The following is a 17,223-nucleotide window of genomic DNA, read 5'->3' as shown; positions in this document are numbered from 1 at the left end:
AAACTCATAGGCAACCAGTGTAGAAAAGCAAGGATGGGTGTAATTCATTGAATTGGTTAAGTTTAGCAACTGGGTTTTGCACCAGTTGGAGATTTTGATGCATTGGCACAATGATGCAACCACCATAACCACAGTACAGTAACGTATGATTATTATGGCAATGTTCTTTTAACTTCTATAATTGTTTACATTGTTAGTGTGTTGGTCAAACACAATACACCCCCCCCCCCAGGTATTGGATCAGTTTAACATTTTAATTGACCAGCGCAAACCTGCAAATGTGAGGTAGGCTATGTTTCCGAGAGATATTACAGTAATGCACAAGCTGTACACAGAAGAGATTTCCACTACTCATTAATGATTAACTTATATGTCAGGATATTTGAATTGAATAGTCAAATAGTTAGTCAGCAAATAGACATACGCGTACGTCTCTCTTACTCTACTCTGGGTCCGACTAATTCCAACAGGTTTCTACGTTCTAACTCTGTGTGGCTGGTGTCTAGTTTGTCCCTAAACAGTCAGACGTGTTCAGACAGCCCCAACACTGGAGCTGCTGACAGAGGCACTGGGATTACCACACACACATACATATGAACATCCATGCACATACTGTATATATGTGTGTGCGCGCACGCACGCACGCACACGCACGCACACACACACACACACACACACACACCCCCCAACTGTACATGTTCAGACAAAGCAGTGGCTTGACACCTGTCAGCACACACAGCTATTTTGAATCATGAGAACAAATCTTATTACATTATGTCTGTGCGTGCGTTCGTGCGTGCATGCGCAACACGCACGCACGCACACACGCACGCACGCACGCACGCACGCACGCACGCACGCACGCACGCACGCACGCACGCACGCACGCACGCACGCACGCACGCGCTCTCTCTCTCTCTCACTCGGGTGTATACTGGTCTCTGAAAAAGAATGCATGTCATCTCCAGCCTTTGTGTGTGTGTGCATGACTGTGTGGGTTTCCATGTGAAGGCAGAAGGACTCTGACATAAATGTGGATTGCAGTACAGTACAGTACAGTACAGTACAGTACAGTACAGTACAGTACAGTACAGTACAGTACAGTACAGTACAGTACAGTAATCTGGTGCTAGTAAATCTGGAACTGGAGGCTACATATTTACTGATGGAGGCAAAGACATTGTTCTTATAATGATAGAGGTGGTGTGTGTATATGTTGAGGAAATGTACCAAATACACATCTAAAACACTGCGCTAATAATGTTTAGAAACCTATAGATGCTATATTACCTTAGAGACAAACGCAAAGCAGCAGTAGCTGGCTCAAAAACTCTCTGTAGTCTACACCAGGTTGGTGTGGGGACACTTTTACTGTGTATCTTTGTGATTTGTACTGCTCTGTTCCACTATTTTCTGTCTTCTTCTCCTTTTTATTCCATCCAACCTCCTTAATTATTTTCTCACCCTTCTCTCTATCCCGGCTCTACCCCCCCCCCCCCAGTTCCTTTCCTTTTTTAGCGTGTTTCTCTCTCACTCTGTTCACTCATTCCATCCCTCCCTTCCTTAATCCCTCGTTCTTGTCCTCTCCTCCCCTCCTGTCCGATCTGTTCTATTTCCCAGTGAGGTGACCTCATCTCTGAACATGGTTCTGCTTGTTTCAAGTGCTGAAACGCACACACACGCATGCACACTAATCTTGGCAATCATGACAAAGTGGCACATTGCATACAGGCATGAACATATGTGCACAGTCTGAACACACCATATATATATGCACATGCACACGCACACTAATATATCCACACACAGACATAATGAACAAATTGGTACACAAATAGACAAAAGTACACAAAACTAAAAGACATGTGAGCACACTGTTAGTGCACAGACACGTGCACCAACAGCCACAGAGGCCCATTATACATTGATGAGGAAACTATGATCTGATGAAAAGCAGAGAAATGGAAGGATGTCCATGAACAGAGGATGAACAGAGTCTTTATGACTTGAAACAAGAGGAAGGATTATTCTCTCAGTTCTTTCTCTCTTCTCTTCACTCCTCCTCTTTTTTTCCTTTTTCCAAGTCTTCTCTCGTCTCTACACGGGGCTCAATGGCATAATTGCTTCACAAGTGACCAGCGTCATTCTGAGTTTACAGAGGAAGGGAATCCTAATAGCCCTCAAATGTGACAGAATACAAGCAGGATGTAAGTAAAAAGAAATGTTTTTAATGATTTTAGATTTACCTGATTTGAAGTGTGCGCTAGAAACACAGGCAATGAAGTATACACAAATACTGTAGGGCCTACTGTATATGTTTCTCAGTTAACCACAAACCTTTTTTTTCCCCTTAAAGGTAGGGTAAGTGATTTGCTTTGGTTAAAATAAGTGTTAAATAGCTCTATATTCTGATAGTACTCATTGTTATAGAGTGTTTGTTCAGTAACAGGAGTCTCCTTGTCTCTCCACCTCTTTATTAAACAGAAAATGCATTTTCGTTTCAGTTTCAGTTTCATTTCCAATTTTATCCAACCAGGACAGAGAACTCAATCAGGATACAGATTAAACAAGTGAAATTGGAAGTGATGACACTAAGAAATGATCAGACAAAATTGGAACTGGAACACTATACAAATGAAGCTTAAAATGGGTACTTTCTCCTGATTGGCTGAGATTTTGACACCTACCGGAAAATGTATTTTCTGTTTGTTAAAGAGCTGGAGAGACAGGGAGACATCTGTTACTGAAAAAACACTCTATAGCAATGATTACTATCAGAATATAGTGTTTTAACCTTTTAACAAAATACTTTTTGTTTTAACCAAAAGATATCACTTACCCTACCTTTAAATTTTTATCCCACGATTTTTGTAACCCCTTTTTTCACCCAGTGCCAATTGCCTAAGCTGTAATCCTGGGCACTACTCTCCCTCTGCCAGCCTGGGGAGAGCCTCGAACTGAGCTCATGCTTCCTTCAATGCATGAGGAGTGAGCAGGCCGCTTCTTATCACCTGACAGGGGAGAGTTTCCCCGGTTGGACGTATCGCGTGGAAGGAACACGTTATTCCAACCAGTTCCATCAGGCGCCCCGGCTGACCAGGGGGAGGCAGTATAGAGACCAGGATTACTGCATGTTTTGTGTGAGGGTACTTACCCTAGGGGACATGGGGAGAACATGCAAACTCCAAAAAAATAGCTGATCTACAAGCTCTCAACACACTGTCAACTTGTAGATCTGCTATCTTTGGTAAATGATTGCCCCAGAATAGGTACAATAGGGTTCATGAGGTTAACTGGGCACTGTAGTAAAAGTACAGTATGTCTGAGTTAAAGTTTAATCACATGAGTTCAAATTTAATAGAGTCACTAAACCAATTGAAAGTAAACACTGTCATGCTGCTCTCAGGTACAAAACAACTCCTGTCTTTGCGTTCATGGGCATGTGTGATGATTTTTGAACAAACAACAAAAACACACTGCAGTATAAATCAGACTTCAGTGACAATTTCAGAGAAATACAGAAAACAGGGAAGAAAGATTTTCTGAGAAAGTCACAGAGCGAGGCGGGACAGAGTGACAGACAGAAAGACCGAATGACAGACAGTGGTGTTTTGGAGTTCAGGTTCACAGTTGATGAGTGAGTGGATTAGTGTAAAGACAGCCAAATGGTGTAGGATTTTTTAAACACGCTAAAGAATGTGGGCTAATCCCCTGTCGCTAGCATTGCCATGGGCAGGACAACTTCAACATGCAAATAAAGTCTTAAACATTCAGCCGAGTCTCATCACACAATTGCTTAAACATCTTGGCCACCTCTGTTGTTCTCGATCTCATGACATGATGACACATGTCAGCTCACTCACTGTGGCTAATATAAACAAGTGCGCAGACTGCGCACGTACACCCGGACACACACACACACACACACACACAAACACAGCTAGGATGACATGGGTTCTGTCATGGTTAATGTATGGCATTGACAGAGCTGTGTCTATGAAAAGTTTTACACACTACTTTTTGATATCCTCTCCATTATCAACAACGGACAACCAACCAGGGTTTTTGACTGGGATACCAGTCCAACATTCAGATGTCCTGAGATTGACCTCACTGCATTCCCACGACCTTTTGATGATTGGGCTGATTGACAGCCAATGATATGCTTGCAAATGTTCCCATGCTCTTGGCGGGTGTGTAAGCAAGCCACAGCACTGCCGCAGCTTGTTTCTAAACAAATTATTCATTGTAGCCGATACATAGATCATGTAGTTGTTCAGTATTGATTAATATTGCATATATTATACAGCCCCTTTGTTTTCACTGTTATACATGAGGTACCAACACACAGTGGCCTCTGGAGGTTGACAACTAAACAGTTAATCAGTTCTTCCTGGGCCCATGATACACCTAGTTCTTTCAAAGTATCGTGGCTTGGTTCGTATGGTGGTTCAATTTAATTCCATTTTATTATAGTGCTGAATCACAACAAGTTGTTTCAAGACACTTTACATACAGAGGAGAGACCTGACATTGTCATCCCCGCCCCCCCCCCCATTTTTACGACAGGCCACGCCCACTACAATGCCCCTTTTGGGCAATTGGCGTAGAGTTAATCAATCATAACAGCTCAAGATATTCTGCAAACAGACAGAGAGAAGTACAGACAGATAGACAAACAAACAAACAAACAGACATACACAGAAATAGAGAAACAAGCAACGATATTACCTTAGTGGAAGTAATCCAGATTTAGCAAGAGGATCAAGATTTTTGGGCGGTGAAACCGCCCCTATAAGTGAGATTTGGAAAAATGTACTAACTCCTGCGCTGTGATCTGGGCCCAGGAAATTAGTAGAATTATCCTGCGCTGTGATTGGCCAATCACAGCCTATTCAGGACTGTGATTGGCCAGTGTCACATGACACATGTGCATAGCCCTATATAAGCAACCATAACTTGAAAAAAACCAAATTTTTGTTTTTTTCAAGTTATGGTTTTGTCCATCATAAAGAGTGTTTCAATAAATGTATTTATCCTTTGTACATGATTGATCGACTCCATTCAGTATTGTGATTAGCTAGCAAGACACCGCCCACTTCACACAGGGTGTGATTTTTTATTTTTATTGAATCACCATTTTGTGTTTTCTCTAGTAACATAAATATTCGCCCTGAGAAGAAAATCGTGCTAACATGTATGGCCTTGCCATAAAGGTCATGAGATGAAAAACTATGTGGAGATGAAAACCAAAGCGCACTTCACTATTCTTTATCAGACTAAAACAACAAAGCAGAGCTCTTTGTACCTGGAGAGTCTGCAGACAACACAATTAAACAGGTGGTTTCAGATAAACTGTGTGTGTGTGTGTGTGTGTGTGTGTGTGTGTGTGTGTGTGTGTGTGTGTGTGTGTGTGTGTGTGTGTGTGTGTGTGTGTGTGTGTGTGTGTGTGTGTGTGTGTTTTCTTGTTGGTTCATGTGCTTATGCATATAGTACATTGCCTTTTCAAGCTCAATTACATTGGTGTTTGTGTGATTATGTATGTGTTCTACTGAAGCAGATATGGTTTTGACAGACAATGAACCCACAGTCAAATCCAATAGACTCCGCTTAACAGAGCACAATAGGGGGATAGAAAGGCTTTGTGTGGAAGCTAATGTCTTTGTTTCCCGATTGTATTCAAACTTCTTCTACTTGGTTTTCCAAACATTTTATTTGATAGAACTATAAACTGGGTAAAACATTTAACATTTCTATTATTGTGAATACCTGCTAAATGCATTCCTTAACTCTCTTAACCAAACCAAATCCCTAGAACGTCACACTAATATTGTAATGTGACTACTAACGCTCAGTCCTAACTCTATAATAAGCCTTTTACAAAGCACAAAGCTAAGAGTGTATGCCTTCTTACATTGATGGTTTCTGTTCATTTTTCAAAACAAGTACAACGACACACACAAATGCAGGGAAAAAAAGAGTTTAAATGGAAGAGCTAATACAAAAAATGTTTCAGTCTTTTATTGGCTCACATATTTTTTTTTTACTTTATTTTGTTTAAAAGATGTGTAAACCAATGTGTAATAAATGTGCTATTGGCTTTCATTGCTATTTACAGTTTCCAATCCTTAAGTTTACGGCATGAAGAGTCAGACAGTTTTGTACAAAGTTTTGTACATTTTGTACATTTATTAAACTATAATTTCACATTATATGGGAAGATTGCTATTGTTTGTATTATTGCTATTGTAGTATGTATGCTACTACTACTACTACTACTAGTAGTAGCTACTACTGCTGCAGCTGCTACTACTATAATGTTTATGGTATTTGTCTTAAAACCAGCAGAGTGGGAAAAATTGCAGAGAGAGCATGGGTGTATACTGCACTTAAACTTGTGAAGCCACCCGATCAGCCCAGCAGAACAATACCTCATCTGAATAATGCCTCTGTCCTGAAATGATCCCCACAGCTGTGAATTCCCAATTCAAACTCATTTTGCATAATGTATTATGGGTCAAATTCCTTCCTCCATGGGCTACATCTGAATCAACAGACATAGATGCCATCCATCTATAGTGACTCAAAATGGAGTACATATGTCAGTGATATAATGTTAACTGATAACGTCAGTCGTCAGGACCTGGAAAACAGGCCAGCCTGTCAACATTAGTCATGACTTGAGAATGAGAAGTCTTATTGGAAAACACTTGGTATCATTTATCTGACGAGGAGCACATTTGTATCTTGAAAAAGAAAATTGGCTGTGCAATTACAGATGGTTTAGCTTCAAAATACATTGGAAGTCTTGTGAAAGATCTGCATGCCTGATTTATATTTTAATAAGTCTGATTATTATCACTTCAGTGGCTTCCAACATCCTGAACACGCAGTACATTTCTGAAAGTGGACTTTATTCCAAATTGGAAACCCTTTGTCTTCAGCTGTTTCATATTTCCCGTTTACAATGACATAATTAAGCAACAATTGAAAGGCAATAAATTCTCATGGAATACTGTCATGGGAGTTGTTAGGCATGCTGTGAAGCAGGATAAATGGCACAACAAATGCATTCAGTCACACAGTCAGAAATGGTCTTTTGTACACCTTGGGGCAGTGAAGGGAAAGCCCCTTCTTGTGTGCCTTTTTTTCCCAGAGCCAAATAAAGTACATCCTAAAAATGAATTATGATCATGTCAGCACTTTGAGCACTGATTGACAGTTTTACAGAGAGGATCAAATTAACAGAAAGAATATTGAAAGACCACTTTTCCAACTGCACCTGTCCAGCCAACCAGTGTTATTTTGGTGGATTGAGTGTCTAGCAATGGAGATCAGCTATTGAAAGACTTACGGGACTGCACCCCCATTACCTGAAAGTGGGCAGTAAGTCATAACATATGTCTTAACATAAGGTCTACATCAGCCAGCTCTAAACTAAACTAGACTCAGTTCAACAAGTATGGGAATGTCACTTTTTCTATGTAGGCTAACATCAACAATAAGCACACTGGGAAGGTAATGGTAAAATGTCACCATATGCTTGTCAGATGGCATACATCAGGTTTAAAATGGTGCTCAGCATGCCTCATTCTTGGCATGCGGTGCACGTGCATGAAGGCAGCTCTGTTTGTGTGTCTTGTTGCCAATGTCTTCCATTCAACCAATCACGTTCAGAGTTATTGAAATTACATTTGGGGGCAAAACAAATGAGGAAAGATGTTAACATTAAATTGCCATCAAAACATTTGAATAGAAATGGGGTGAAAATAGTATTAGGGCCTCAGCATTTCAGGGGCTTTACAGATGAAATTGAAATGCTTTGGCATCAGTAAATATTCGTAATAACTTGTAGTGGAATGTATTTATTTTTATTCCAGTTGAAACGCACGTGAGACCTGATAACAGGAAGCACTGAAAACGTTTAAACAGCCCTAACAGAAGCTGTATACTTTATGATTATACATTTAACCCATTCAATCCGGGAACGCATCTGTGTCATTTTAGATTTTAGCTATAGCCATTATTGTATACTTTGGCTATTCAAAAAATAGCAGATATACAAGCTCGGCACTCGGTGCCGCGCTATGAGCTTGTAGATCTGCCATTTTTGAAAAACATGACAATTTGTATATATTTTTTAATGCTAACATTTGTAACTCAAATCTTTGCTTCTTCTGGGGTCGCTGGAACAAAATATTTTGAGATGGGGTCCACGACCAAATACATATCATTTTGGGGGTCCTTGACATGACAAAGTTTGAGAACCACTGATATTATAGCAACATACGGTTTTCAGAAAACTGATTTAGAAGACATTTGTAGATGCGTTCCCGGATTGAATGGATTAAAGCACACATTTTGCTGTACATTTCTGTAGCAAACGGAGCATGCATCATTCTGCATGCATGTTTCAGGTCTTTCAGTATTCTGACCATACTGCTACCAGAAGCACTGGTAGTATCGGTGCGGCTTTCATCTTCCTAGCTTAAACTACAGCTGGCTCATGTTCAAGTCTTCCAATCTATAGATGATCCCGTAAATCTTTATGGGCAGGGCGATCAAAGCTTTGATGTTATCATAACAACCAGGGCAGGGTGAACTTTAAGATGAACAATATCAGCCTGCAGTTTCAAAGGCTGTGGATCAGGACTAACAAAGTGGGTCACAGGCCTATATTAGTTTTGGCGGCATAACCTTATTTTATCGTGTCTGTAGGTTCCTGCAGGTAGGTTAATTCAATTCAGTTTTTTTATTTGGGATGTGGGATTAAAAATCCTAACTGCTCTGTGTTTCAAATGTGTCCCTGGAACAAAATATTTTTTGAGATTGGGGCCCACGGCCAAATACATATCAATTTGGAGGTCCTTGACATGAAAAGGTTTGAGAACCACTGATAGAGAAACATATGTTTTTCAGAAAACTGTTAGGATTTAGAAGCTATTTGCAGAATCGGCCTCAGGTTTTACTGGCTTTAATGCAGTTAAGGGCTCAACACCAGTATGGACATTTTTGTGTGTGCAAATTGCAGCTGGAAACAGGTGTCTTCAAGGTGGACAAGAACATTTTACAATATTATAGTGTTTTTAAATGCCCCTGTTTAACCTCTGGACCCATCATTTACTCTATGTGTTGTTTATCTGTTTGTTCATTTAGCATGGTCTGTTTGTTACTTCTCCTCCAGCCCCTTATCCCTCCACCATCACCAATCTCCATACCGTTACCATGGAGATAGCAGGTTAGGACTTGGAGACACTTAGGGAATCAGGAGGGTGGGGGGGGGGTCAACAACACTGATGACGAGAGACAACCGCAAAATGGAGGCAAGGGAAGAAAGAGAAGAGGTAAAAGAAAGAGATCGACAGTCAGCAGGTACTGGATAACCTTGGATAGCTAGCTTGTGTGTGTGTGTGTGTGTGTGTGTGTGTGTGTGTGCTCATGTTTGTGTATGCCTAGAACTACTGTACTTCCATTTGATCTCTCTCTCTCTCTCTCTAAGCCTTGCAGGTGGATTTCAACATCAAAGATACTGTAGCCACACACACAGAGGTGTCTCATGATTGAACAGATACCAGGCTCTTTCATTTGCAGGTGAATAATAGAGTAAGCTGATATCTTCACCAAGAAGAAAGTCTGTCACCCAAGGCACTCTGTGAAGTCCATTACAGAACATGTACAGTACAACAACTAAACACTGCTTTGTAGTTCATTTTCTAAGCCATACATTAGTGATATATGAGTCCACAGATTTTCATAATTCTGCCTCCTGGAACCAGGTTTTTCAAAAGGACCAAACCAATGTCAAAAGCTTTATTAACATGTATTTTCTATTCTATATTTCTATTTATTTCTATTATTTGTGTTGCTCTTGTCCATCACTTAAAATTCCTTATACTGTATGTGAGTGATTCTGACACTAGCAGGCACCTATAGGCTGTAGGCCTCTAACCTACTGGATATCACACTAATCTCCACTCAACAGAAATATCCCGTCTGTCACAAGGAAACCTTGTATAGATTAAATATCCTGTGTGAGGAATGACACTCGTGAATTCTTCAATGTGATTTAATAATTGTTAAAAGACATTTCCACTTCATTAGTTTAGAGTCCTGGGTCCCCTCCACACACAATACACGTGCACAAATCTTCATCTGAAGTAAGACATACAATAGAAAGGAAAGGAAAAAGACTACAGTTTGAGTTATACCGTGTTTAGTTTACTCTCTCTCTCTCTCTCTAACATATGTTGGCCATTATGACAGCAATCAGAATCTTTCTGATGCATACCACATGCAAAGGTTTTATTCTCTGTGGAAAATCAAACAAGCATATCTGCAGGAAGACCATTAGTTAGATAAGAGAGTGTGTGTGTGTGTGTGTGTGTGTGTGTGTGTGTGTGTGTGTGTGTGTGTGTGTGTGTGTGTGTGTGTGTGTGTGTGTGTGTGTGTGTGTGTGTGTGTGTGTCTCAGAGAGGTCTAGGGAGAGAGAGTCTGCTATGCCATAGAGAGATGCCCTCTACCTGCAGTTGACTGACTCAGCTGTATACCTTGGCTGTTGGCTCACAGCCTGCCATCGCCACACAAATTTAAATGATAACCTTCTCCTCTTTCTTCTTACCCCCCCCCCCCTCGCTCTCTCGCTCCACTTTTCCACAGCCCCCCCCCGCACTCCCTCTGTCTTTTTCAGTGTGTGTCTGTCTCAGCTCCTATTAATAGAACATAGCAGGGTTGGAGGTGTCAAAGCTAGACGGGACAGAATTTCTCTCTTTCACGCATGAACACACTCGCACGCACGCGCGCGCACGCACGCACGCACGCACGCACGCACACACACACACACACACACACACACACACACACACACACACACACACACACACACACACACACACACACACACACACACACACACACACACACACACACACACACACACACACACACACACACACACACACACACACACACACTGTGTGTTTTGTGTGTAAGCAGTTTTAGGCCTCAGAAGAAAGAGCAGCTCTCACTTTCTCTCTGCTCCCCCCTTTCTCTCTCCATCTCTCTCTTTGCATTTAATACCATCCAAATGGCATCTGTTCATTGTCAAAGTCTACCTAGGTTGGACAGAGATCAAACTTAAATTCAGCCTCCTCATGGATATCTTTTTTCTTAACCTTTAACACACACACACCACACACACACCCCCACACACACACACACGCACGCAGCCACGCACGCACGCTGCTGGGCAAAGCCAGCGAGGCCAGATGTTGCAGGATTGAGGGACGGGGGTGTGCGTGTGTGTCTCGGGGGGGATAAAGGGGTGCAGGGGTAAAGAGGGGTAAAGAGAAAACCATTGGCAGAGCTTCAAACAGTAGCCTGACAGATTTACTACCCACCCAGAAGAGAAAACAAGCACACAGACAGAACATAGTGTGGAGAAGAGACTGAGCTCACCGGCCTGTGATGAGCACACATCGTCCACTCAGGGAATCTGATAGACGTGACTGAACTGATGACTACAGCAGCATGGCTTGTCAGCGGTCATCTCTGCTGGCACATACACATGCCAATGCAGCACCGGTGACACACAAACACACATGTATTGTTGGTCTCTTGTACACGCATGCGCACACACACAAACACACATCCTGTCAGGTGCGTTCATAATATATTCCTACCTCGTGAGTTGGTAGCCAGGTCTGCTACTTTCTGGAAAGCATCCAGGAAGGCGGCCGCGGCAACCACCGTCGCCCTGTCAACATAATAACAAAGATTACAAATCAATCAACAATTCCTTTATCTATCCAGGTAAGTCTAACAAAACTTTAGGGACATGAAACACTGAACAATAGAAGGGCTTTGTCCCTGAGTTTCACACTCACGAAACAAAAACAGAAACTTCCAAATGAAAAAAATAAAAATAAAACGGAGCCAACAAACAGAGCAGCAAAGGCAATCACACATACAGGTACACACGCACACACGCACGCACGCACACACACACACACACACACACACACACACACACACACACACACACACACACACACACACACACACACACACACACACACACACACACACACACACACACACACACACACACACACACACACACACACACACACACACACACACACACACACACACACACACACAATCAATTGTACAGTAAAATTCTTACTTAAGATTTACATTAAATCTTAAAGGGACTACACCATGAATTTGAACCTTTTCTTCTTTTTTGTGTGTTTTTGGTCTCCCCTACCTCTCTTCTATCCCCAAAAATACCCCAGTTTGAACACTCAGGCTTTCACAACAAATCTGGGGTTTTCTGTAAATTGGTCTCAAAACAGGCCAAACTGATTTGGTCCCTGACGTGACGTCACGTCAGGGTACAAACCCTCCCGTTTTTCAGTTCCAAAAAAATATATATACATATATATCTTTTTTTTTCTTTTTTCTTATTTTTTTCTTATTTTATTCTTTTACTTTTTCCACGCAGAATGAACCAGGAGATAACATGCATACAAACTGGCTCAATAGCGCCCCGTGCCAAACAGGACAATGTGGTATTGCAGGTGAAAGTGCTTTATAAGCCAGAGAGAAGTTAGTTGGAATGAGTATATCTGAGGCTTGATTTAGGCTCAAACCTTTTGAAAAACGTTTGAGGGACATAAACAATATGATATTAAATATTATTATTATTTTTTAAATTCATGGTGTAGTCCCTTTAAGAGTGTCAAAACTGACCTGTAAACATTGCACAAACTCAACACACACAGGCACACAAACAGATGTCGTGGCTGGTTAGATACGGCAATATCGTATAATTGCTGTCCAGCATACATTACCCAGAGACTGAACATAATTAAGTTATCTGAGCCTTCATTGCTCATTTTAAGAACTGTATGTGTTAGTTAAGTATTTATTGTAAACGCAATGTACGTTTGTCAGAATTAACAACCACAAACAGTCTAATCACCTTGTACATTTCCATCATTAGACGGTTACCGAGATCCATTAGTTCCTATCTCAGTTAGACAGGCAGGTTTCTATTTCCATCTGGATAAAGACTACTCCTACACTACTCAACACACCACTCAACCACTAATGGCCCTCCATTATTGGAGCTTCTGTGTGTTTGTAAGTTACAGACGTAGAGATAAATTGTTCTCTTGCACGTGTATGTGTGTATGTCCGTTCCTGTGCCCTTTAATGACAATAAGTGCCCACAGTAACCACAGATAAAGTTTAAAACGTTATCTTAAATTCACACCTGTGAAGGACAAGGTCCTTGTAGGCTGAGTGTGACTGTAAACACTGAGAGAGAATAAGGACTAGTATGTATGTCTCCATGTGTGTTCCCATTCCGCTATGTGTGGAATGTCTATGACATGACCCCTTGGAGGTCCTGGCTGGCAGACCTGGAATCTGCCCATCTCATCGGGGAGAGGAGCTGTTTGGCAGAGTCTGGCAAACTCACAGGTCATTAAAAGTGGTGCGATTGTGGTATGTGAGCTATCCATTTTAAAACATGAACAGAGGGGCAGTCAGGGGTGAACTCACACAAGATCTGGCGCTTGACTGTACAGATTCCAGCATGCTGTTGCAACTGATCATTCCCATTAATCATCACTATCACTCTGCAATTCATCCGAGCCAATAATAAAGAGCTGTTAGAAATAAACTACAGACATAATTATGAGTGAAGTTTCAACAGAAATAATATAGCTAAACAGAAAGCAGACAGACGGTAGGCACACATGTGTTTGTTATCCGATCTAGTGAGACTACCTATCAGCTGTGTATGCTACAAACAGAAAACAAAGCCACGGGCAGCATGCAACTATAAGCGCAATTGTCTGGTGTGGAAACTAAGTTTGTGGATGACTTTGTGGGTTCAAGTTGAGCTCACAACTGATGTTGCATGTTTCACCCTCTGCCTCTCAAACCCATCTTTCTTCCCCTCTTTATTTGAACAGTATGTAAGCGACAGCGTGCATTACAACACGGGCTGTTTTAGGTAGGTCAAGTATTTTTCCATTCCCAAAGACCTGCCTGAGGAGATGAGGCTGCACAATGTCGGTGGCACGTCTTAATGTGCCAAAGCTAGGAGCTAATGTTTAATGGCGTACTTGTTACAGCGTAACACAAGGGTTGAACAATTCCTTTTTCAAACTTGTCTCTTCATACTCTGCTAACTCAGACACTCTCTGTCAGGAAGACAACCTGCGAAATGTTTATTGAAAATACTGACAACATGCCAGTTTACTGGCTTAATTGGGCTGTTTAAATTCGGCAAGTGCATTCATTTAGAACACTGAGGATTACATCCAATACAAGCTGTCAAGTTACAGTATGCTGATTTAACTGACAAGATCCACCTTCACAGAGGAAATGTGATGTACATACACCGATATAGGCTACTGTAAATATGATAAACATAAATGTACAAACATAAAACGTGCAGTGGTTTGTGCATCTAAATACAGGTTTTGCTGTATTACTTCAATGTTTATGGACAGTACTCATGTTACATCTCCACAACGTACACAAGACTTCCATCTACAGGTCGACAAAAACAGAAATCACTATGTAAACGTGGTCAGTAGTGAGATGGTAGTGCCTCATCACAGGCTCTATACTGCAGGTATGAAATGTTATAAACATATTTCACTAAAATACACAAAAGATACCTTTAATAAGAGGCCAAGAAGAGCAACTACACTTCAATGCTGCTATATATTCAATATAATGTTCTATTACAACAAATTGCTCTAATCTAAATTAGTCTATTGAGTTAAGCTTGAGTCTATATTCCCATATAGCTAGTCTACTGTAGTGAAAGCGTTATTAAGTTAGACTTCCATAATTGCTAAACTAAATACATTATCAGATTCGAACATGTGACCGTTCCTGATGATTATAGCATGGTTTTTAAAGAACAACAACGTTGCAACGTTAATGTTGTGAGTTTGGTGCTGCTGAGGTAGGAGGTTTAAGGCTCTCCAAGAAGAAAAAATACCTTTAATGACAGCCATTAAAAGGTAAAGTAATTTTTTATCTGTGAACTCAGAGGCCAGAGATAAAAACTAGATATTAAATTGGCTTCTGCAAAGGAAAGACACAAAATGTGTACAAAAATATAGTAATAGTAATAGCAACCAACAGCCCTATCTTTTTCTATACAACACTTTTCTCCATAAAATTACTTTTTCTTCCCTCTATCGTGAAACTCCCTCTATCGTGAAAATTATGAAACAAGGAGTTCGTAAAATGAGGGTCTGTGTTGCATATACTGTACTTGAATGCACTTACGGTATGTATGTCTATAATGTGTTTTTTAATGCAAGTTATGTCTGTTAATGCACTAATATAATTGCATGCAATTTGATGTAGCAGCCGGTATGTCCAAAACAAAGGACAAATAAAGTAACCTTGAACTGTCTCATCTTCAAGATCTTAAATATCCTTCTACAAGCTGTCTACTCTCAGTCTCCACCATGATCGAAGGTGACATTAATCTGCGACACTGACACCATTAAGGCAGGATAAATCATCTGATCTGTCAACATAAAAACAATTTCAGCATACTAATAGTAAACAACTGGTCAGCTGAGAAATAGCAAAAGCCCTGAGCCAAGATACATCATTCTATGAAGATACTATCTTGTGCATGTTGTTGAAGTCAAGTGACTCCCAGTTCAAAGCAGATTGACAATGAATGGACAATATGTGTCTTTATCACAGCACTAATGTAATAAGTGTTTTAAGCATTGTGCTGTTGTGGGCTGGCCCATGAGACATATGGGTGTGTTCTGCTCATGGAAAAATAAACAAACACGCGCACGCACGCACACACACACACACACACACACACACACACACACACACACACACACACACACACACACACACACACACACACACACACACACACACACACACACACACACACACACACACACACACACACACACACACACACACACACACACACACACACACATTCCTTTCTATTTAAAGCGCAGTGTGAGCACCAGGGAAACCTCTGGGTATGTTTGCCTAAGTTGTACTGCACATGATGAGATTGTTCAGTGCCGATTAGATCATTCTCTGGCTTATGTTTTACGCCACCTGCAAAACAGCCTAATTAACATAAATGTTAAGTTATTCGTCCAATATCGTTTGCTCAAGGACACCCCAGGAGGAAGGAAGGAGAAACAACAGAAACAACACCAGCAGGCGTCATTTATTGATCCACATTCAATGAAGCAGCACTTTCAGAATTTGCTGGACTCATTTGCAACTCTGATCTTATCTGCAGCAGCAGTTGATGGTTCTGTGAACCAGCCAGATGAGCTGTCTTTGCTTTAAAGAATAACCCAGCAATTTAACATATTTCCTGCATGAGAGAAACCTATTCTGTGGACAAAGCCGCCTTGATACAATGTTCTAGCTGTCGTCCAGGACTCTGGAGGGCAGATGGCCATATTGCCAAGAAAGCCCTAAGTCCATGCTACGTACCCTGCAGAATTTTAAAGTCTTAGATCTGTGCAGATCATAACTGGAACTCTTGAGCTAATAGCAGCTATTGGTCTGCAAATGCCTCTGTTATGCAGTCAAGACAAATGACTTTAACAAATCTGTTCCATCACAAAAGGCCATGGCCAATCCTGCCTAAACTCCCTATAGACGCTGCCTTTGTACTGCAGAGTGCACTACCAGACAATGATGCATTCATCCCAGCTATCTCCATCTATTCTCAGTTTTAACATGAACTAGAATATCGCCGTAGTAACTCCGAATGGGGGCTCTGTGCTGGAAAGGTAGTTATAGCAAATTATTAATACAATATTTTTTAAAAATTAAAAGATTAATTATTTCTATCCATCCATCCATATCATCCGTCTGTCTGTCTGTCTGTCTGTCTGTCTGTCTGTCTGTCTGTCTGTCTGTCTGTCTGTCTGTCTGTCTGTCTGTCAATCTATACATCTATACATCCATCAATCCATCCATCCATCAAACTATATACTACCTCCAAACGTATCTATCGCTCAATGAAGATGTTAAAGTAAATTGATTATGATGTTCTTCATATCCATTTGATTTGTTTTGAACAGGCTAAAGGTATTTTGAAGATGAACTTCAAACTGTAAAGAGGAACAGAAGTCTATTTGTGAGCTTAGCTGTGGCACAGCTGCAGCAGCCACGGCTCAC

General features: G+C 41.0%; 1 protein-coding gene across 7 annotated transcripts in view; it reads right to left on the bottom strand.

Moving 5' to 3' along the window:
* The window catches only part of LOC308083967 (protein MTSS 1-like), an 81,795-nt gene that overhangs the window by 58,467 nt on the left and 6,105 nt on the right, over positions 1-17,223 (bottom strand). For all 7 annotated transcript variants that reach the window (XM_080426406.1, XM_080426411.1, XM_080426407.1 and 4 more), the window contains one exon: positions 11,679-11,752. In XM_080426406.1, coding sequence (XP_080282532.1) covers positions 11,679-11,752 — 74 coding nt within the window. The remainder of the gene's footprint in view (positions 1-11,678; positions 11,753-17,223) is intronic.

Source organism: Gymnoscopelus braueri (assembly GCF_963280865.1).
Source record: "Gymnoscopelus braueri genome assembly, chromosome: 4".
NCBI lineage: Eukaryota > Metazoa > Chordata > Actinopteri > Myctophiformes > Myctophidae > Gymnoscopelus > Gymnoscopelus braueri.
The sequence above is the reverse complement of the archived record's forward strand: the minus strand, read 5'-3'. Positions and strand labels throughout refer to the sequence as shown.